This window comes from Peromyscus eremicus, chromosome X (assembly GCF_949786415.1).
Source record: "Peromyscus eremicus chromosome X, PerEre_H2_v1, whole genome shotgun sequence".
NCBI classification, from domain to species: domain Eukaryota; kingdom Metazoa; phylum Chordata; class Mammalia; order Rodentia; family Cricetidae; genus Peromyscus; species Peromyscus eremicus.
Genome location: NC_081439.1, coordinates 24,346,743 through 24,370,745, shown reverse-complemented (window position 1 = coordinate 24,370,745; position 24,003 = coordinate 24,346,743). Strand labels below are relative to the sequence as shown.

At 37.3% G+C, this 24,003-nt stretch overlaps 1 protein-coding gene across 4 annotated transcripts in view; it reads right to left on the bottom strand.

Moving 5' to 3' along the window:
- Glra2 (glycine receptor alpha 2) overlaps positions 1 to 24,003 on the bottom strand; it is a 193,542-nt gene that overhangs the window by 24,474 nt on the left and 145,065 nt on the right. Inside the window, exon 8 of one of the 4 annotated variants that reach the window (XM_059250739.1) lies at positions 2,808 to 2,847. The exons of 2 other annotated variants lie outside the window; for them this stretch is intronic. In XM_059250739.1, the coding sequence (XP_059106722.1) occupies positions 2,808 to 2,847 (40 nt within the window). Of the gene's footprint in view, positions 1 to 2,695; positions 2,714 to 2,807; positions 2,848 to 24,003 lie in introns of all 4 variants that reach the window. One more of the 4 variants, XM_059250740.1, reaches the window with a different exon arrangement.

Here is a 24,003-nt window from a genome sequence, read left to right as displayed (position 1 = left end):
ACACACACACACACACACACACACACACACACACACACACTTAGAGCAGTTGGTGTCAAGGCTCTCATTGTTGACGATTAGGAATTGCTTAACTGGGAACACCACACCTGTAGAAGCTCCTATAGAAGATCTAAGAATTTGCCTCTGTATTGGTTTGGAGCTGAGATTTGCCAGAAGAGAATCTTTGGGGATTTGGAAGATGGCAGGTGAACAGAGGCTACTATTCTTGGGAGTCCTTGGGTATTATAGATGTGGTATTGCAGAATTTTGTGAACTCCTACTTTCTCATCCCACGTTGGTGGCTAAAAATGTTGGCTTCTAAAGAATTTCCTGTGACCATTTGGTTTACCGTCTAGAGCTGCAGGTGAATCCTCTCTCTTTCATTGTTGCTTCTCTTGGTCACTTTCACATTTATTTAAATCTTAATTAGTACGTGAAATTTCTTATTTTGGTAAAATTTTATTGTATTTTCCTGACGAAACAGAAATGGAGATAAATATTCTAGTACTCCAGTATTTTAACTATAAAACAATGATTTAATGAAAATTATTATAGCTTTCTTCAATTAATATTTATTGAACATGATAATATAGCAAGAGTTGGAGACAAACAAGGATGAAGGAGACAGAGCTATTTTCTTGAATACACAATAGGTATAAAGGAAAAGGTCTAGGACAGTAGTTTGTAGCTAGAGTCATTATTTCCCCTTAAGAAATATTTTGAAATGTCTAGAGAGAAATTTTTGGTTTGTAATGGTGAGATAAAAGGGTTCTATTGGCATCTAGTGGGTAGAGGCCCCAATATGGCTATTCATCCCACTGTGCATGGAAATACTCCCACAAGAAAACATGCATTATTGATGTTGTTAAACTCTGAAACACACATACACACACACACACACTGCACATAAGGTTGTTAAATTCTGAAATGCGCACACACACACACATTGCTACAATGTAATACAGCATCTCCTCTGCTCAAAGCATCCGACGGCTATCAAATGCAACAAAGGGAGGATTTGTTGCAAAACACAGAAATGCAGTCTTGCTAGTTCAAATAAATGGGAAGGTGTTTTTAAGGGATGGTGCCTTAGTTAGGGCTTCTACTGCTGTGAAGAGACACCATGACCACAGCAACTCTTATATGAAAAACATTAAATTGGGGTGGCTCACTTACAGTTCAGAGGTCCAGTCCATTATCATCATGGTGGAACAAGGTAGCATGCAGGCAGATGTGGTACTGGAGAGGCATCTGAGAGTCCTACATCTTGCAGGCAACACACAGTGGTCTGTGACACCTGGCGGTATCTTGAGCATATATAAGACCTCAAAGCGACACACTTCCTCCAACAAGACCACACCCACTCCAACAAAGCCACACCTTCTAATAGTGCCACTCCCTTCGGGGGTCATTTTCTTTCAAACCACCACAGATGGTTTTAGGAAAGTCACTGTGAGACAATGTTCCAAGTCTCTAGGGATAGGGAATTAATGATCTATATGATGAGAAGACTGGAGTATTTAAATCTTGCTTCTGCCACTAACCAACATGGGAGCTAGGTAAGTCACTCTATGTGGCTCAGTGTCCTGTGTGATAAAATGGAGAGAGTGACTCATTTTTTAAAAAACCCTTGTAAGGTTTTTGAGAGCATACACTGAGATAACTAACTTGAAGGGCCTACAATAGCTCTTTGTTTATAAGATATGCTTACTCGATGTCAGTATGGTGTTATTATTATTGAGACCATAAACAATTAACCAATTCAGTAACTACAATGAGCGAGTAATCAAATGAGACTAGCTATTATTCTTTATTATTTCTGCTTTTGTCTTATTTGATTTCTTTTTATGTGTGTACCAACTTGCCCACACCAGCTTCAACACTATCAGAACCTATTCGAGAGTCTTTCTATAATTTGGTGTATCAAGACCTTTTAGTTCAAATTCTCAAAAGACTCCCATTGATATGTCAGTTAATAGACTACTGTCTATAAGTCAGTAAATAGGAAAAAGGACAGGATCACAAGATAAAGGACACATTAAGAGTATGGCAAGGGATGAAGGCGATCTTTTCAGGGTGCTGAACATTCCTGAATGTGTACCCTATGAGGAACTGTAGAAGGGACAAGAAATGCTGGGCTTGAGACAAGATAAAATTGGATCATATGAGAGCTATTTTCTGAAGAGCAGAGAGCCTTTATGAATTTGGGTTTATATTTATACTAATGGTTTCAAGGGAACTAATCAAAACTAATTGGTTGACATTAGGAGGAACCAGAATTAAACTCAAAATGAGGATGAACCATTAAAACTCTACAATTGAATATGGAACTCACCATGTTGAAAGTTCATGAATTCCTGGATGTTAGAGACAGCCAAGTATTTAACATCTGCTGGAGATACTGGGTGGTTTATGGGATTATATAACCAGGTGTCTCCCATTCATGGAACACTGACTATATGTAAAAATTATTAAAGTAAGAAGTTTAAGAGAGCAAACCATACTGAAGGTGATGACTGAAGTTTATGAAGGACATATTCACTAAGCTATAAACAAGTGTTAACTATCAGAATTTTCTAATTATTCTGATTAATTTTTCAGAACCTGCTCCAATATTGTTGATCCCACAACAACAGTTCAGCTGTGCTATAATTTTTGTGACGTATCTAAATGTCAAATATATAAGATATAAGGCATACAAATTTAAAATCTCCTAAATAGTAGCATATAATCTTGCATTAAATAAAGAAAATTATGCATTGAACTGGATATACTCCAAGAGTCTAACAAACCAAATACGTGGAAACCTATAGCTTGGAAACAATATAGCCTTTCTAATAGCCACTTCTTTCCTTCTTCTACTGCTCATTTTCTGCTAGAAGTTGCTCAGAGGGAGAGAAGTCAATGCTGTTGGTAGTCAAAGTCTATTTGGTACATTGTTTCTGTAGGAAGTCAATAACTCAAGAACTGAGAACTTGACCAATAAGATCAAGTCTGTATTTTGTCTTGCCCTGTATGTCTTTCTACCAACTTGGAAGAGATATGGCTTGGGAAATACTTAGGTTTTGAGAGGTGAGCAGTGGGCACCTATGGCCTAGCATTGCTTTCCACACCTGCAGAATATACATGTGAAATCAGGTGCGAAAACAATATTCCACCAACTCTGGCTAATCTTGTGTACTTCTAAATTTGCATAATCCTCTTAAGACAGTTTTTCCCCCCAAATGAATAGGGGCTGGAAGTTCTGTTTTTAAATCAGCAGTTACTGATGCAGGTGAACACTGTAAACCATCAGGAGGTACTTTCCTGTGGTTTCTCCCAAGGACACACAAAGCAGCAGAATGAACTAGAAACAATCTACATTGGATAATTCTCACTTATTATTTAGTTTTGCAGATCATCTGTGTCCTAACTCTTTTACATCTTTCCTGTGACCTTTTTTTTAAATTAGTGCCTCAGCTCTAACTTTCTATAAGCACCTCCGTCATAAAAAGGGAAAATAGGAAATAATAGATAAACTTGTTTTAAAAGAAAGTATCTAGAGTGCATCTCCCTTTCTCTCTGGTTCATTACTATGGTTACCAGATTTAAGACTTCAGAAACATAACCTGTCTCTAGGCCTCTAGGGAAGATTGATTGCAGTAAACCATAGAAGACAGAGATTGATCACAAGGTGAAAATAACTCCAGTATCTGTTGATTTAATTGTTGGCAAACTGAGTTTCTGTACAAGCAAATGTGCATGAAGGCATGTAGCAAAGAATTTAGGCATTGCTTCTCTTCCTTTCCAAAACTGTTAGTGCAATAGATTTATGAGCAGCAGAAAGAATAGCTCCTGTGGGTCTGGGAAGACCTATTTTCACAGAAAATGGTCTGAACGACTAGGCTGAAGTTAATTCCTCCGTCCCCAGTTGTGTGCCTTGTAATAAAGCAAATGTGCCCAGCTGAATACAACACAGCTTCAACACCAAAAGCACAGGTCACCAAGTGGTGAGCTCACTGGGTTGTGGACATCAAAGTCCTCAGCTGGTGATACAGGATGAAGAGGTTTAGTGAGTGTTATAAGGTATAATAGTACAAGAAACAGGTTCTATCCCTGCCATTGTAGCAACAAAATCCTAGGGCCCTTGCTTCTGAATCTAGCCTGCTTCTTAAAGGTGTCTGAGGAGGTTTAAGAGAGAAACCCCAGTGGGTTTGCTTACCTGGCTTTCAAAACGTATTTGCTATGTGATATGTCATGATCATACTTTTGTGATGTCCAAAATAATCAAACTCATCAAAACAGAATAAAGTGGTAATTGCTAGGCCTGGGAGGAGGGAAAGTGCGGGATGCTGGTCAAAGTTTATGTTTCAATAATGCCAGACAAATAAATTTGTAGAGAGCTAATGAATTGTAATGTAAGTACAGGCTAAAACCGTGTACCGTACATATACTTCAGATTTGCTACAAGAGTAGAATTTAAGTATTCTTAAGAAAAAGAAAGAGAAAAGGAAAAAAAGTATCATGTGATACAATGGATATGCTAATTGGTGTGATTATGGTGCTTATTACATTAAATATGTACATATAAGAAGTTATAGTTCATAAATAACATGCAATTTTGTAAGTTATACCTGAATAAAGTTGAAAGAGTTATAAGGAAAACAATCCAATGTTGTATGGCAAACACACATGCACAAAAAACTTTTTTCCTGTGGACCAACACATACATGCTCTCTCATCCATTAATATATCTAACATAATAAACATTAAACTAAACAGTATTTACTTTTTCAAAATAGGATTCACTCCAAAATTTTCTAGTCTATGCCCTAATTTTAATTTTTTCAAAAACATTGCTGGTGAACCACTGAACTGACTTCAACCACTTCTCAGAGTTCAAAATATATTGCATTAAATAGTCCCAGTTTCTTTGCTGTTAGCATTCATTCATTAAATATTTTCTGAGCATCTACCATATAATATCAATGTACTCTTCGTAGGGAAATCTAAAAGAGCAGCTTCCAAATGCCTGTCAGAGTCCTGATATAGACTGAAAGGCCAATTATATTTTGCTTTAATTCATTGCAACTGTTACCCACCAAGCTCCACAAGGTATTGAGATTTTACAAGAGTCTGTGAGTTTCCTCACTATGTGCCATACTTTATATAGACCCTGACACTCACTGTTGTATCCTACATACTACTTGTATCTCACTTCTTATAGATTTTAGTGATGACATAGCATGAGATAATTCCATGTATTCAAGAACTTCTTGGAGAAGAATCTCTTTTATGACATCTAATATTCAAAGTTGCGGAATTCACTTCTCTGCTTAATTCATTGACTAGTTGCATGCCTCCATGATTAAAAAGTACAGATCACACAGGCACTGATGGAAATCAACTTTATGATCAGGCCTTATTGGATTATCCAAGCTTCATTTACAATTTCCACTGCATAGTCCATGTTTTTGCTATTGTCTGTTTCATTGATGGCTTCAACTTTCCTAGCTTTTCGAACAGTTCCATGTGTTTTTCTTTCTTTTCACTGAATCTTTTTGTCTTTTGTTGTCCATCTTCAGTCAAATTATAGTTCCCTCCAGGAGGTTTCCACCTCTGTTAAGCAGTAGCTGTAGGTACTGTTTTCTATTCTTTTCTAATGTTTGCATTTATTATATCGGATTTTTAATAATGTAGTTGTGAGTCTCTTATGCACTAAACAGCAATTATGTTCATCAAAATAACATGTAAGATAGTTTTAATTAAAGAGCCAGAGGACATTTTTGCATGAGCCTGAGAAAACAAGTTTATATAATGAACTCGATTCTACTATTTTAGGTAGCTGTCCATTTTCTCCCTACTGACTTGTGCTTTGACCTAAAATTCCAGTAGTGTGGACTCTTAAGTACACATAGCCATGCACATTTAAAATGTTCCATCTGAGAAATGACATGGCTGGATTTCTGCTTTCAGATCCCTGAGCTATGACGCATTGCATAGAATCTAGTAATTCATTAAACAGAAGCACTGAGTATGTACCAGACACTGTGACAGGCACTTCAGAGCAAAATGTGAAGAGGATTTGCTGTTCAAAACAACCCTAATGCCATTTTCCCAATGCCTTTCTGAAAACTAGAAGGAAAGAACGTGGAAATAGTTGATGAGTGTTGCAGGTGTGCTAAAAAAACAGCATTTGGATCCTGAGTTTGCCATCTGGTGTAAAGAAAAGACCCTTGCAGAGAGTGAAATCTCTCTCTTATAGATGTTCTAATTGAAAGGAATTTCTCAGTTGTAATTATTGTGACAGAAGTGATTTCTTTGTTTGCAAGCAGATTGCACTCACAGACTAAAACATTTCTCTCAGAAACCTCAGTCCTCTGTGTGTGCAGCCTATATGGTCCTTATATTACACATTTCTTTACCCTCCCATTCTTGTACATGGATAATTCTTTGCCCATGTACAACAAGATATTTTAGCAGGTTTCAGGACTTCTAGCCACTGAATTATTGCAGTGCATGGTTCCGATTACCAAAGTTATAAACTAAAATGATTCCAGATGATGCCAAATATCCCCTGAGCCAGGGAAAACATAGCCCCTGCCTGGTTTAGATCAAAGGAGGTGTCCATGATACTGACTCTCACTTTCATCTGAAGTTCAAGGTATGGGATACTCTGCAGGTTCCTGTGATGTAGATGTGAGTTGGAACAGCAATGTAGGATGGGGCCATTTTCTGGTGAACGGTGAATGCTACCTCTAAGAGTGTAGTCTTCACTATCCATTTAATTATTTAATCCTGGTTTACTTATTCACAGAACCAAGACAAACACATAATGGTTTACTATTAATATTATAACACAAAATAAACACAAACACTGCTTCTTTCTAGAGAATGAGTTTTCTTTAAGAGCCTGGAACACCCTATATTTCTAGGAATTCCCTCAGAAATAACTAGGCTGCATTAGAGTTTTCTCCAATTGTTTTTTTTTTTCTTCTTGTTGACTCCTAAAGCTGCGTGAATACAGGTTTCAGGCAGCTTTTCCACTATCTTTCCTTTTCTAATAAAGAACAACACAAAGGAAACATTCAAAACTAGCTGTTTAGCCAACAAATTTGAGGGTTGTCCATCAGCTTAAAGAGAGAGCTTAAGAGGGGGGGCATTTCCTAAAACTGTCTTACACAGAGCCAGAATCATTCATTTTTCTAAATGAGTATGATTGTGTCAGATGCTACTTCATCAAAGAGGTAGGAAATAACTCCTGAGTCACCTAAGCATTTTCTTATTCTCATATGAGTTTGTTGCCAATGAGAATAGCTTTGAGAGAAGACAAATGAGTGTTGTGCTTAGACAATTTAAGCTGTCTTCATTCACTTCGATCTTTTTATGCTAGTCTAGTTATGTTGAAATAACTGCACCAAGTATATTATATCAATTAGGAGCCAAGCAGTAAAGGAAGACTGAAGACATCCATCATAGTCTTTATACTATTAAAGAGCTAAGCCACAGGCTTGGTTTCAGGAATGGAAAGCAAAAGGATTATTTTGTGAAAGCTGCCAACTTGTTTGGGAAAGGCAGCACAGAACTCTACCTTAACAACATCAACTGTAAGATTCAGTAGGAAGAATTTGATTGTTTATTCTGCCCTCAGGGCTGGCACTCAGCACTGCTGATTCTCAGCCAAAGTGTGGACATAAGATGTACTCCAGGAGCTCTTTGGTATTCGGTAAGCAGAAAATAATGTTCAGTATGCTGTGATTCTCATCAGGCCCCTGGCCCAGGAGAGAGTGTATCTTAGTTTGCTTTGGTTTTCTACAATGTAATTTCAAGATAAGGAATTGCATTAAAGAGGTCTTTTTAGAAGACAACGTCAGAGGTGTGGTGAAAGAATGGGAAAGTGAGTGGTAGAATATCAATAAATGGTGTGTTGATGATCAATGGTTATCATGCTACATAAGCTGAGTTTAAACCTCAGAGACTTGTATTTGACCTAGCAAGCTTTGACAATGCTGGATATTTAGCCACCAACCAATAGCTGTTTTTAGTTGAGGACTCTTCCAGCATTTTTTTCATAGCACTTCTAGCTTGCACTGAGTATGCATGGGGTATATATTTTCAGAGTTGCAGAAAAATCTTTGATATTTGTAGAAGGTAGAATAATTTGAAACATGAATTTCTGACCTTAAAGAACAAAGGGATTTTGTAGATGTGATTGTTATAGAAGCTGAATTAGTATACAGATGACAGGCCCAATTTCATTGAATGGATTTTAAAATGGACTTTTTCTCAGATGTGGCCAGGAGTAGACATGGCCATGGGAGAAGTATCTGAAATGCAACGTTCTTGCTTTGAAACCAGAGAATGGAAGTCATGAGCCAAGCAATGTGAGTGGACTGTAGACTTTAAAAAAGGCAAAATTTCAAATTCTCCCCTAGATATATAAATGGACCAAAGATGGTATTACGGTTTAAATCTGAAATGTTCCCTATAAATTCATGCTTTGGATGCTTAGGGCTATTTTTAGAGATTTTGGTAATTTTTGGAAGTGGGGCCTAGCCAGAGGGGTTTGGGAGTCCCTGGAGACCAGTTCTTTAATGTGTCTCATCCTTGGCTATTTCCTGTCACCACCCTCTCTCTGCATCTTGGTCCACCAGGACCTGAACTATTCTACTGTGCCATTCCTTTCCTGTCATGATGGACTAGACCTTGACCCAAGATAAATACAGCTTTCTCTTAAGTTGTCCAGTCATGTATTTTGTTCACAGTGACACAAAAGTAGCACAGACAGTGTTGGTATATTGGCACCTTAAGTTATGTTTTCATCCTAGATTGATATATATTAGCTTAAAAACCTACCTACAATGAACTTCAGTCATTAAAAAAATACCTTAAACCTACCTGGACTGAGTCTACCAGGTTGATCTCAGTCCGCGGGGAAGGCTTTGCCCTGGAGGAGGTGGGAATGGGGGATGGGCTGGGGGGAAGGTGAGGGGGGCGGGAGGGGGGCGGGAGGGGGGAGAACAAGGGAATCCGTGGCTGATATGTAGAACTGAATTGTATTGCAAAATAAAAATAAAAAAAAATAAATAAAAAAAGAACTAAAAAAAAAAAAGAGCAAGTTCTGGGGACCTGCTGTGTACTACGGGTGCCGATGAATGTGTTAATCAATTTGGTACTACCCATTGCATAAATGAGGACATACAGCGCAATGTCATGTTATATACAGTTAATATACACAATTTTATTTTGCCAATTAAATATCCTCAAGTAAAAATTAAAAAAATACCTTAAACAGATTTTTGACCACATGGAGATAATTTCATCATATACCTATGAAACTCTACTTGACTATTAGTCAGAGGTTTGTGATTTTAAGTTCCCAAGTTACTGCTGCTCTTTGAAGGTCAAAGACTCCTCACTGTCACCTACATAATTGAGTTGCCCCTCCTCTGACCTCTCCTTTCCTTGCAAATTTCCTTGTCTTCCCTTATTCTGGGCAAGGACCCCTTTCTTTAAGATGGCTTCATGCTTTAATCTCCCAGGTAATGCTAGGCAAACATTATCAAATTAAATTACTGCGTGTGACTGCCTGCACAGTTCTCTCTGTTCCGCTGATGAGCCACATCTGTCAATCCCCTTCACAGACTTCCAGAAGCAGCATGGCCCTCCCAACACGTTGTTGGAAAGCCCAATGAGATATGGGTTAGATGTCTGACTTCCGGAGTTATAGATACTGTTTATCTTGTTCTCAGCCACTAAGTTTCTTGTGAATTGTTATGACAAGGCTGGGTAATACTTGTTACTCTAATAATTCAAGCCACAAATTCATTTTCATATTTATACCTGCTTAAGACAATCTTTGCTAAGCTTGTAGTACATGCCCCAGATTTGGAAAGCTAGTTCCAGCAACATTACAAAAAGGCAAACTAATGTGAATATGTAACGATCTGTACTTTTACAGAGGGGCTCAACAGGTATGTCCAAATTAACTGTGCAATTAAGAGTGTGTTGAAATAAAAATACTGCAGCATTTTCCTGATATTGTGCCTCATTCCAGTCTGACCCTTCCCATATAGAAGGATGGTTCTATAATTCTAATCTATAGATCACATCAAATCATCTCTAAAGCCTTTCAGAAGATTCTACTTCATGAGCAACTAAAGTCTTCCAGCCCCTCAGGTGTTATGTTCTCAACACTTTTCTAGACCCAGGTTTTTGTGATATAGTGAAAGCACCACATTGTATGTGTTTGTCTTGTAGGCTCCTTTCCCTCTGTCTGTTTCTAATATGCTGCTGCTCACAGAGCACTGCCCTCCAGCATCTCTCCCTTTCCTTTCCTTCCTGATCCTTCCCTGTTATTTCTTTTCCTAGTCCTTCATTTTCTTGTCCCTCTTTCTTCTTTCCTGTCTCTTCCCTCCTCATTTTGCAAATACATCTTCAGTTCTCATCCATGTCTATAGCTTTTGTCCATCTGAATTCTGCTCATTTTCTAGCATGTCCATCCAGCCCTGTCCTCTCTTCTTCATGAAGGACTATTACTTCATGAACCATTCTATTGTGGTGTCTCAAATTTTGGCTTATTATAAACAAAACTCATACCTGAATCCTTTAGTCTTTACCTTGCAACACCCAAATCCCAGTCTTGTTAAAGTCATACTCCTCAAAGTTGAAGTAAACTTTTTTTTGACATTTTGTATGTTCAGTGATATATTAATTTTACTTTCTTAGCTTTTTTTCATTTTTACTTAAATTTTGCCACTTTTCATTTTAGTTTTGATTTTAGAAAGGACCTTCTAATGTTCTCATGTATCCAATCCTTTTCTGCTTGAAGAATTCTTCCAAGTTTTCAGCTGAAATATTTTTTTCTATAATGCAGATCTTACCATGCTGTTCCCTTGTTTAAAATACCCTTCATGTCTCTCCATCACCTTCAGGAGGAAACTAAATCTTTTTGGCATGACACAGAACCTTTCCTTGCATGATTAATGCTCACTTCTCTAGCCTTCTCTTTTGTTACTCATATTTGAGGGAGCTCAAGCACTAGCTTGGTACTTGTTTTAGTTAGTTTTATCTAGTGGACCTGAAATAAGGATGTGAATGCAAGTTGTCTGAGAGGTGATCTCAGGAAACTAGTAGAGGGGTGATGGAAGACCCACCTCTCCACTTGGGAAAGACAAGGCACCAACTCATGGTGCACTGGTAAGCAGGCTTATTATGAGTATTTAAAATTCAGTCTCATAGGAGTCACTGGAAGCCAGTATGGAACTTGCCTAAAAGGGACAAATAAGCTAGAATATTTATCTTTAGTTCCTAATGGTTATTAGTGGAAGTTCATTCAAGTGTAAGTGTTCTGCATTTTCAGCCTGCCTTGCAAAATGTGAGCATGCTGCTAGGATGTGAGTAAGGCACTCTCTCTTTTTAAATCAAATAAAGGTATAGGATGTAGTAAGAAGCCACCAGAGTATATGTAAAGGAGCATCACAGTGGTTAATGAGTGTCATATCAACAATTTCTACCATGTGGACTCCCCAGTGTATTTCCATAGTACTTCCATATCCTCTATCATGAATATGTCATATCTGCATGGGAAGTGTTTGTGCTTATTAATCTCACCTTTCATGGACTGTGAGTATCCCAAAGATAAAGTTGTTAGACATTATATGATAAATTTATAACGAGTATATGAATAAATTTAAAAAATTAAAGGTAAGGGAAAGAGAGAATTTTGAAGAATAGAAAACTAGACAAAAAATAAATTCTGTTTAAGTATGAAGGTATGTAGTAAAGAAAATAGTGAATCACAACCTGAGATGCAAGAAATAAGTGGAAGGATACATTAAAAAGACAGGAATTTTTTCTGCCAGCCCAATTCTGCAAATCACTTGTATTGTGTATAAAGGAGTTCCTCATTATAAGCCGTACAATATCATAAGTCTGTCATAATACCTAACAAAACAGAGAAAGCTCAGAAGAAAATGCCTTTCAGTGTAAAAGGTTACCATGTTCCTGACAAGTACGAGCTCTGTACCCTAATAATACGGAGAATTACATAGTATCATGACAGTTATTCTGGATGTCTTCTGCAATTAAGTCTAAATTTCTAATACATGCAGGTCTGTTGAAGCTTCATCTAAACTCTTCAGTTTTTCAGGTAAGAAACAAATAGGCCTTCTGCTCTGGGGAACATTTACAAGCTTTCAACATCACACTTGTTAAAGAAGTAGTTGTTAACTTAATTAAGAATCTATGAAATCACCTTTAAACACCTTTAAGAACATGTGGGAGAATGTGAAAAATGACAATGATAAAGGGGAACACACACTATTTCACTATATCTTCCTGAAAGGAAAGAGAATTAAGAATTACAGTTGAGTTTCCTTTCCAAAGACAAGGTAAAGGAGATCTACAGAAATTTCAAATCTAAATGTGTCTTACATATTTCCTATTTGTTAATTTTTCAGTGATTTGTTTCCCAACATGGGACCAGTTCCTAGGCTTTAATGGCTTTGACATGGCCATGTAAATAGCCAAGTCAGGAGTTAATCGGAGTACTGCTGTTACTGAAAGGGATGTTGTGACGCTATGCACTGTCACTACTGACTGGACACTTGTTAGAAAGTATAATTATGGGTTCTATCCTGGTCCACTAAATTAAAATTCTGTAGACTGAAGGACAGGGATGTGTCCTTTCCCTTGGCCTCTGGGTGATCCTCATGCACATGCAAGTTTGAGAAGCATGGCCTAGAGCAAGTTGATCAAGACCTGCTCTGCATGTCAGCAGTAATCTATGAACTCTTTGCTTTGGCCAGCAAATAGACAACTATGCTTATGATGGGTTATTTCTAATCCTTATGCTTATTGCTATGATAAGCATGAATGTTTCATAAAACAATTTTAAAATTTTAAAATGGATTTGTAGAATAGATGAAACAGCAATAGACTAATAACAATCCATTGCATTCATTTTCTCTCTTTTATTAAACATCACTCTATCTATTGATCTATACACATTCTTCAGATGTTCATCCTAATCTCAACATACAATGTTTAGATGCATGAAAACTTAAAAAAAGAATGGACTAATTTAAAAGGTGTGCTTTCATTGTGAGGCATTAGACTGCTGAACTTTTCATAAACATGTGATGAAGAATTTGTTATTTTGCTTCCCACCATATAAACATGTCTATCCCATGAAGTTTGGGTATTTATTCTAAGTCTGATCCAATGCTTTCCAAGGGTGGGTGCTACCTGACTTTATGCATAAAGATGTGTATAGCAACATAAGTCTGTTTTCTTAGTATGTGTAACATTTAGATACACATGATTGATATCTTTTCTTAGTAAGTGAAGCCAATCAGAGAGAGCTTTCTTTCACACTCAGTTGAGTGTGTGTTTAGATAAATCAATTTTCAAATATAGGTTGTTGGACACAGCTTGTCTTTTGCTGATGTGAGGAAAAAAGCAGCTAGCCATTGCTCAAGGAATACTTCCATATGTGTAAATTTTTCAGAAATTCATTTTCAGTTTAACAGTACTGAAAATGCTCCCTTGATAGGCAGATGATTTATTCTGTTTGGAGGAAAACTGAAAACAACATAGCCTGTTGCATATAGAGAAATATATCCCCCAAATGCTGTAACCTAGGTTTTTCCACTGCAAGCACCTGCAACATTTAAGGCTGGGCAATCCTTTGCTGTGGGAAGCTGTCCTGTACATTGTGAGAAGATTAACAGCATCCTTGATCATGACATCCTAGATGATGCAACTACTTGTTTCCTATGAGTGACCATCAAACAAGCCTCCAGACATTGCCCAATGTCTGCTGAGGAACAAAGCCACCCCAGGTTGAGAAATATTGCTCTGACTAAGCCTTTGGAGAAAAATAGAACAAGGTGAGAGAATTTTAGCAGGGATCTCCAAGATGATCATATTCTGATTATGGTTTAATGAGTTCTTCATTTCTGAGGTTTGGTTGCAGATTAGGATTAGTGGTAGTGACATTTGCATTCCAGTAGCCTTCTTTCAAAGCCAGTCAGCATTCCAATTGGGATTGAAGGGTTTGAATGTGGGGAAAGTTCCCTCTACTTAAGACCTAGTTTAGCGACAGTAGGTATCAATGGAACATAAAGCCAGAGTTTCCTCTTGATTCTTTCTACTGCCCCCATTTAGATACAAAATACAAACTCACAATTTCATTCTTATGATGTATGCAGACCACACTTTTCTGTGTAGTCCGTTTTTATGGAATAAACACAAAAGGAATAAAAATAGGGGAGTGGTATATCGGCAGGCAATGGCAGCTATGCTATTTAATATGGGTTAGTGGCACAAGTTTTGTCATCCAGAGTCTGCTACTTACTTCTATGGGAGAGAGAGTATAGTGCTTTCTACATATTAGGGGCTGTTCATGAATCATTTCTATCATTTGTGTGTATGTGTGTTTATGTGTGTATATGCATGTGAGTACAAGCACATTCATGCCACAGCATGCTTATGGGAGTCAGAAGGCAACCTCGACTGCCAGTCATCGCTTTCCACCTTGTTTGAAACCAGTTACTTGCTGTTCACTATTGTCTACACCAGACTGGCTAACCAGGAGCTTCGGGAATTCTCTTCTCTCTATCCCTCGTCTCCTGGGGAGTGCTGGGGTAACACACCTTGCATTACTGTGTCTGACTATACATGGTTTCTGGGGATCTGAACTCGGGTCTCCATGCTTGTATATCAAGCCCTTTACCCACTGAGCCACCTCCTCTGACACTGTTTCATGAATTTTACTCAAGGAAACTCATTTAATATTCATTACAATCCTGTGGTGCGAATAATTTGAATCCCATGTTAAAGGTGAGGAAAAGAGGCATAAGATTTTAGGTATTTGAGGGTTTATTTTTAAGTATCCTGCTAACCATAGCCAATGTGGACAACTTTGGTCATTTGCTTTAGGAGAAGCAAAGCTACAATTCCAAAACATCAAGCCATCTCACAAAGCACCAACCTCACACGACGTTAGTCTGAGAGCATGCATGGTAAAGTGAGCTCAAACAAGGCCCCTTCAAGTTTTTTCTAAACACAGATAAAATACTAAGCATCCCTCAGTATTTGTTGAAATAGCGATCACTCCTTCTTTACCAATTAGAGCATAATCTTCATAGTTAGTCATCTTATAGATAAGATTAATTAAGATGCCTTCAGAGAATCGCCCCTGTTTTCTCTTGACTCCATAAGAGTAAACCCCAATTTCCTTAGATATAATGCCCCTCAAATGACTTCTGGAAATCATCTCAGTTCTTTCCACACCTTGATCTTCATGTTATTGTTAGATAATAGTAAGACCATATACTCATTAGACCATATACTTGTTCTTGGTCATTTTGGTCTAAAATAAATTGATGTTTATGTACCTATAAAGAGGTACAAAGCAATGTGTAGTTGCTAATTTTCCAGATGATTGAATTCATGTCAAAAAATTAATACAGCTAAGGATAATGTTCAGTGGTAGAGTTCTTGCCTAGTATTCATGAGGACCTGGGTTCTTTCAACACCACCGGAGAGAGAGAGGGGGTAGGGAACTGGGCCAAATTTAATGAGATGAAAATTTATAGGAATAGATATAAAAATCCTTTTTGGTATACAAGATATTATTCATATAGTCAAGAGATAATTTGATAGCTGTTAATAAATAGAGAGATACCTGGGAATTTAATAAGAATTTACAATGTTGAAATGAACCAATCATAGAATATGTATACTTAAAGTACTACAATCTGTTGTTCTAGCTAAAAGAAGCAAAATTCCAGGTAAAGAAATGGCATGCTACAATTGATTTGTGTCCCATATTGATCACACCTACACTATCTTTCTGTGACTCATTCTTCAAGATGTTCATTAGTAAATGGAAGGAAAGATGGCCAGCCTAGTGAGTGGCTGTTGCCATATCACAGCAGGGACTAGGTCAAATTAGCACAGAGGATTTCAGAAGACTTGCTAGCTTACCATCCTTAAGTGTTCAAATCAGTGGTTCTCAACCTTCTTCATGCTGTGACCCTTTACTACAGTTCCTCATGTTGTGGTGACCTCCAACCATAAAATTGTTTTGTTGCTACTTCATAAGTGTAATTTTGCTACTGTTATGAATCTTAATGTAAATATCCGATGTGGAGGATGATCTTAGGCAATCCCTGTGAAATGAGTCTAATGAGTATATATAGTCTTGCTGTTGTCTAACAATAACATGAAGAGTCATTGCATCAAGACCCACAGGTTGAGAAACATTGGTTTAAAGGGTTATTTCTGTAAGAAAAGATGGAAACAATATTTATGTCTAAAGAGGAGTCTAACCTATCTTTAAAGATTCTGAGACAATGAGTCATACCTTCCGGAGTGAATTCCATCAATTTAAGAAGCCACTTTTAGGTGACTATGGATGCTGGGACTTTCTGTTCTGGCCTTTATCAGCAAGGCCTGGTGTCCTAGTGGAATTGGAAGACTGAAGATACTTGGAACAGTAGTTAAGAAACCAGTACTATAGGGCTTCTTGGTTTATGCATTTGAAGGGCAAAGGACTTAAACTGTTCACTGGCCTAGAGCACTAAAGGATTTAAGGCTAAAGCCTCATAAAAAATGTAGTCCATTGTGATTGTATATTTAGTTCTCTCTAGTTGATTAATTAGAAGATGTTTGGTTGAGAGAATAATTAAGGTATTGTTAGGAAAAATGTCCAAAAGACTATGCCTTGGTATCATTTTATATTCCTGTATAAAATATGTACAAATGAGTCAAAAGTGACAGTTGTTATTAAAAAGGAACAAATCAGCTGTTTAAAAGAGTGACATTATTTCACTCCTATAGAATCAGGAAACGATCTTTTGAGGAGTTAGCAGTGTAGCTAATACTAAAAGATAGGTATATAATAGGAGAAAGATCTCAAAAACCTTGAGTACTGAAATCTCCCTTTTCTGAATTACTATCATTTGAGACATTCTGATTAGGGCCCAACATTCTTAATTTGTTCTATTCAAATTTTGAGGCTTTATATTTTCTTTTCAGTTTTGTAATTATCTGTTTATCATTATCATCATCACCATCATCATCGTGTGTGTGTGTGTGTGTGTGTGTGTGTGTGTGTGTGTATGTGTGTGTACAGGTGTATGTGCCATAGTGTATAAATGGAATATTCAGGACTTTGGGTGGGGGCAGTGGGTCAGGCTCTTCTTCTACTGTGGGTTTTGGGAATTGAGCTCAAGTTTGTCAGCATCTTACCAGCACATATTTTCATGGGGGCTGGGTGTGGAGAGTAAACAGTCTAAATAGTCAGCTTGTCATTACATGCTCTTAAAGCCATAATAATATTTTTAAGCAGCCATTATTTCTGCTTGGTCACAGAGATGAAAGGAATCAGGACAATCTGAGAATGGAGATATCTGACATCAGGGACAAAAGCAGGTAAACACAGGTGAAGCTTTACAGTTCCTGTAGTGAAGTTGTTATAACTCACGTATTCTGTGAATACTTCTTATTGACAAAGATCAGATAACATAAAAATGGGGTTGTCATATACATCTACAGTGTCAACTTCTAATAGACCAAGTTATGCCAGTTCTGTTAGTGAAAATCTGGATGTGTTGGATTCTGAGATACTCTACTTTGATAAAAGTGACAGTAGGTGCTTTGCAAAACATGGAAAAGATAATTATAGCAAATATCCCTAGCTGTAAACTGTCTTCTTCAGAATGATCCCATTTCATAACCTGACTCTGAGTCAACATCAGGCAACTCTTCCCACACATGCCAATGTAATCTCAGAGACTGTGTCCATTGATGAGGAATGCATCTTAATGCCTTTGTATCTTTGTGGTGATGCTCTTGGTTTTTTTCTAAGACCTTCAAAGTCAACCAGTATTATTTTCAGAGGGCAGTTTCTCTTTGAGAAATTAAAGAGATGACTTTATGTGTGGAATGTGGAACACTTTGGAATGGTGAATATTTATTTGTTTGTTCTCTTTAACTTGGTTATAGTCTATCAGGGCCAGAGGAAATTAGTTTGGTAGCACTAGAGTAGCTTAGTTGAGGGGATGAGGGGGCTGAACAGAACTCTGGGATATAAGATAAGTGGGATTTTCATGTAACATTTGAAGTCATTATTGGTGAAAAAAGTAAAATTTAAAATAAAAACCAGGATGTGATTCTGCAGTTTTGTGTTTCACTTTACTTACCCTATTGTAGTCTTGACTCTACCTTTTACAAGCATAGAAAATCATATAGTACATTAAAAATATTTAAGTGTGTGAGCGTGTGTGTGTGTGTGTGTGTGTGTGTGTGTGTGTGTGTGTGTGTGTGTTACATTAGATCATAAACTAGGATGTTTAAACTCTCAACAATAGACTAGAAATGTCAGGGACTGCATTGTGACTTTGGGGATACTATTTAAACTATCTTGCTTTGGGCTTCTTATCTGTAGAACAGAATAAAGCACTGGCTTCATTACTGTTAGGATGAACAGTTTATTCAAATTAGGGCACTCTTGATAGTGGAAAGTGGCACTAATAGACATTACAGTACTATTATTTTGAATGTTGCAGTTCAAAAAATTACTATTAAATGGGATAGTTAAAGGTTTATAACACACAAAAATGATGAAATTACTCAATCCTAAGCATTTGGAATTGCAAGAACAGGCCTGATTATGTTTGTTTTCTGTTCATGGAACCTTTGATTTTATCTTGTTTACCACTTCTGCTGCCAAGTGTTGGCACAGTGGCTTCACAAATCTTGCACGCTTGTACTGTAAGTGGCCAGTAGGGGCAGCAGTGTCTTATTCCTTCCAGAGACCAAGAGATTGGGCTGTTGCCAGCCTCTCCTAGCTGAGTGCACTTCATTTGACGAGGGAGCTCCACGCAAACTATCCTAAGAGGGGAGTGTTAGTTATGACACAGCAACTGAGCACTGTCCTAGAAGAGGTCTGGGATAGTGTTTTTTCCTTTTTGTTGTTTTAGCTTCCACTATGTGTTAAAGTTATAATTTGTTTAAATTACATGTGCAGAATAAAGGTTAGAAACCATTTCCATTTAATTCAGATATTAATAAAGTACTTTATTTAAAATTATTAATTTAGGACTTAAAGTTCTTGTCATACAGGTCTTTCACTCATTTGATTTGAGTTACCCCCAAGGTTTTTTGTATTATTTGTGGCTATTATAAAGGGTGGTATTTGAGTTACCCCAAGGTTTTTTTGTATTATTTGTGGCTATTGTAAAGGGTGTGTTTCTCTGATTTATTTCTCAGCCCATTTATCATTTGTATATAGGAGGGCTATTGATTGTTTTGAGTTAATCTTGTATCCTGCCACATTACTGAAGGTGTTTATCAGCTGAAGGAGTTCCCTGGTAGAATTTTTGGGGTCACTTATGTATACTATCATATCATCTGCAAATAGTGAAAGTTTGACTTCTTCCTTTCCAATTTGTATCTCCTTGGTCTCCTTTTGTTGTCTTATTGCTGTAGCTAGAACTTCGAGTACTATATTGAATAGATAATGGGGATAGTGGACACCCTTGTCTTGTTCCTGATTTTAGTGGAATCGCTTTGAGTTTCTCTCCATTTAATTTGATGTTGGCTGTTGGCTTGCTGTAAATTGCCTTTATTATGTTTAGGTATTTTCCTTGTATTCCTAATCTCTCCAAGACCTTTATTATTAAGGGGTGTTTGATTTTGTCAAAGGCTTTTTCAGCATCTAATGAGATGATCATGTGTTTTTTTTCTTTCATTTTGTTTATATGATGGATTACATTAACAGATTTTCATATGTTGAACCATCCCTGCATCTCTGGGATGAAGCCTACTTGATCATGGTGGATGATTTTTTTTTATGTGTTCTTGGATTTGGTTTGCCATTATTTTAGTGAGTATTTTTGCATCAATGTTCTTGAAGGAGATTGGTCTGTAATTCTCTTCCTTGGTTACGTCTTTGTGTGGCTTGGGTATCAGGGCGACTGTAGCCTCATAGAAAGAGTTTGGCAATGTTCCTTCCATTCTCTTCTGTTTCTATTGTATGGAACAATTTGAGGAGTATTGGTATTAGCTCTTCTTTGAAATTCTGGTAGAATTCTGTACTGAAACCATCTGGCCCTGGCCTTGTTTTGGTTGGGAGACTTTTAATGACTACTTCTATTCCCATAGAAGTTATATGCCTATTTAAATTGTTTATCTGGTCTTGATTTATTTTGAGTTATGTGGTACCTATCAAGAAAATTGTCCATTTCTTTCAGATTTTCCAATTTTGTGGAGTACAGGTTTTTGAAGTATGACCTGGTGATTCTCTGGATTTCCTCATTGTCAGTTGTTATGTCTCCCTTTTCATTTCTGATTTTGTTAATTTGGGTATTATCTCTCTGCCTTTTGGTTAGTTTGGATAAGGGCTTGTCTATCTTGTTGATTTTCTCAAGGAACCAAATCTTTGTTTCATTGATTCTTTGTATTGTTCTCTTTGTTTCTATTTTATTGATTTCAGCCCTGAGTTTGATTATTTCCTGCCATCTATTCCTCCTGGGTGAGTTTGCTTCTTTTTTTTTTTCTAGAGCTTTCAAGTGTGCTGTTAAGTCACTAGGGTGAGCTTTCTCCAACTTATTTATGTAGGCATTTAGAGCTATGAACTTTCCTCTTAGTACTGCTTTCATAGTATCCCATAAGTTTGGGTATATTGTGGATTCATTTTCATTGAATTCTAGGAAGTCTTTAATTTCTTTCTTTATTTCTTCCTTGACCCAGTGGTGATTCAGTTGAGCATTATTCAGTTTCAATGAGTTTTTAGGCTTCTGTAATTTGTGTTGTTGTTGAATTCTAACTTTAAGCCATGTTGGTATGATAAAATACAGGAAGTTATTCCATTTTTTCTATCTGTTGAGATTTGCTTTGTGACCGAATATGTGATCAACTTTAGAGAAGGTTCCATAGGGTGCTTAGAAGAAGGTATATTCTTTTTTGTTTGGGTGGAATGTTCTGTAGATGTCTGTTAAGTCCATTTGAGTCATAATGTCTGTTAGTTCCCTTATTTCTCTGTTAAGTTTCTGTCTGGCAGACCTGTCCATTGATGAGAATGTGGTGTTGAAGTCTCCCAGTATTAGTGTGTGGGGTTTGATGTGCAATTTAAGATTTAGTAATGTTTCTTTTACAAATGTTGGTGCCCTTGTATTTGGGACAAAAGTATTCAGAATTGAAACTTCATCTGGAAGGATTTTCCCTGTGATGAATATATAATGTCTTTCTCCATCTTTTTAAATTAATTTTAGCTTGAATACTATTTTGCTAGATATTAGGTTATCTACCCCATCTTGCTTCTTAATTCCATTTGATTGGAAAGACTTTCTCCAGTCCTTTACTCTGAGGTAGTGTCTGTCTTTGAAGTTGAGGTGTGTTTCTTGTATTCAACAGAAGGATGGATCCTGTTTTCGTATCCATTCTGTTAGCTTGTGTCTTTTTATAAGCAAATTGAGTCCATTGATATTAAAGAATACCAATGACCAGTAATTGTTAATTCCTGTTATTTTGGTGGTAATGTTGTGTGTTTCCCTTCTTTGGGATTTGTTGGCATGGGATTATCTATTGCCTATGTTTTCATGGGTGCATCTAACTTCTTTAGGTTGGATTTTTCCTTCTAGAGCTTTCTGGAGGGCTGGGTTTGTGGATAGGTATTGTTTAAATCTGGTTTTATCATGGAATATCTTGTTTACTCCATCAAAAAAATCAGTAGCTCTTCTATACACAAATCATAAATAGGCCAAGAAAGAAATAAGAAAAACATCACCCTTTACAATAACCACGAATAATATAAATTACTTTGAGGTAACTCTAACCAAACAAGTGAAAGACCTGTATGATAAGAACTTTAAGTCCTTGAAGAAAGAAATTGAAGAAGATATCAGAAAATGGAAAGATTTGTCATGCTCATTGATAGGTAGAACCAACAGAAAAAGGCAATCTTACCAAAAGCAATCTACAGATTCAATGCAGTTTCCATCAAAATCCCAACATAATTCTTCATAGACTTCAAAAGAACAATACTCAACTTCATATGGAAAAACAAAAACCTAAGACAGCTAAAACAATTCTTTACAATAAAGCAACTTCTGGTGGCATCACCATCCCTGTCTTAAGTTCTACTATAGAGCTATAGTAATATAAACAGCTTGTTATTGGCATAAAAACTGACATGTGGACCAATGTAATTGAATTGAAGATCCCGACATTAATCCATACACCTATGAACACCTGATTTTTGACAAAGAAGCCAAAAGTGTACAATGGAAAATAGAAAGCATCTTCAACAAATGTTGCTGGCATAACTGGATGTCAGCATGTAGAAGATTGCAAATAGATCCACATCTATCACCATGCACAAAACTCAAATTCAAGTGGATCAAAGACCTTAACATAAATCCAGCTATACTGAATCTGATAGAAGAGAAAGTAGGAAGTATCCTAGAAAGCATCAGCATAGGAGACTACTTTCTAAATATAACACCAGTAGCACAGACACTGAGGGTGGCAATTAATAAATGGGACCTCCTATAAATAAGAAGCTTTTGTAAGGTAAAGGACACAGTAAAAGACAAAAAATGGCAGCCTACAGAATGGGAAAAGATCTTCACCAACCCCACATCTTACAAAGAGCTGATCTCCAAAATATGTAAAGAAATCAAGAAACTAGACAGCGAAATACCAGACAATCCAACTAAAAATTGAGCTACAAATCTAAACAGAGAATTCTCAACAGAAGAATCCCAAATGGCCAAAAGACATTTAAGCAACTGCTCAACATCCTTAGTCATCAGGGAAATGCAAATCAAAATGACTCTGAGATACCATCTTACACCTGTCAGAATGGCTAAGATCAAAAACACTCATGAAAGCTTATGTTGGAGAGGATGTGGGACAAGGGGAACACTCCTTCACTGTTGGTGGGATTGCAAACTTGTACAGTCACTTTGGAAATCAGTATGACAGTTTCTCAGAAAATTGTGAATCAATCTACCTCAAGACCCAATTGTACCACTCTTGGACATATACCAAAGGGATGCTCAAGCATACCAAAAGGACACTTGCTCAACTACATTCATAGAAGCATTATTTTTAATAGCCAGAACCTGGAAGCAACCTACATGCCCCAAACCAAAGAATGGATAAAGAAAATGTGGTTCATATACACAATGGAGTATTACTTAGCTGTAAAAAACAATGACATCATGAAATTTGCAGGCAAATGGACATAACTAGAAAATGTCATCCTGAGTGAGGTAACCCAGACTCAGAAAGACAAACATGACATGGTATGTACTCACTCATAAGTGGATACTAGATATAAAATAAAGGATAATCAGAATACAACCCAAAGTTCCAGAGAAGCTAGGGAAAAAAAGGAGGACCCTAAGAGGGACTCATGGATCACCTTAGGAAGAGGAAACAGAGGGGATCTTCATGAATAAACTAGGGATGTGGGAGGGGCAATAGAGGGTAGGGGATGGGGATGAGAACATGAGGGAACAGGATGGTTGGGCTGGGGGAGGGATAGAATGGGAGAGCAATGAAAGAGATAACTTGATAGAGAGAGACATTATGGGGTAAGGGGGAAACCTTTTGCTTGGAAAATTCACAGGAACCCACAAGGAAGACCCCAGATTAGATGACTTACAGTAGTGGAGAGGGTGTCTGAACTGGCCTACTCTGGCAATCAAGTTGGTGAATACCCTAACTGTCATCATAGAGCCTTAATTCAGTAACTGATGGAAACAGATGCAAAGATCTACAACCAAGCACCAGGCCAGCCCCAGGAGGCCAGTTGAAGAGAGGGAAGAGGGATTCTATGAGCAAGGGGAGTCAAGATCATGATGGAGAAATCTTCAGAGACAACTGAACCAAGGTCGTAGGAAGTCAGGAACTTTAGACCAACAACTATGGAACCTGCATGGGACCAGACTAGACCCTCTGCATACGGGAGATAGTTGTGTAGCTGAGTCTGTTTGAGGGGCCCCT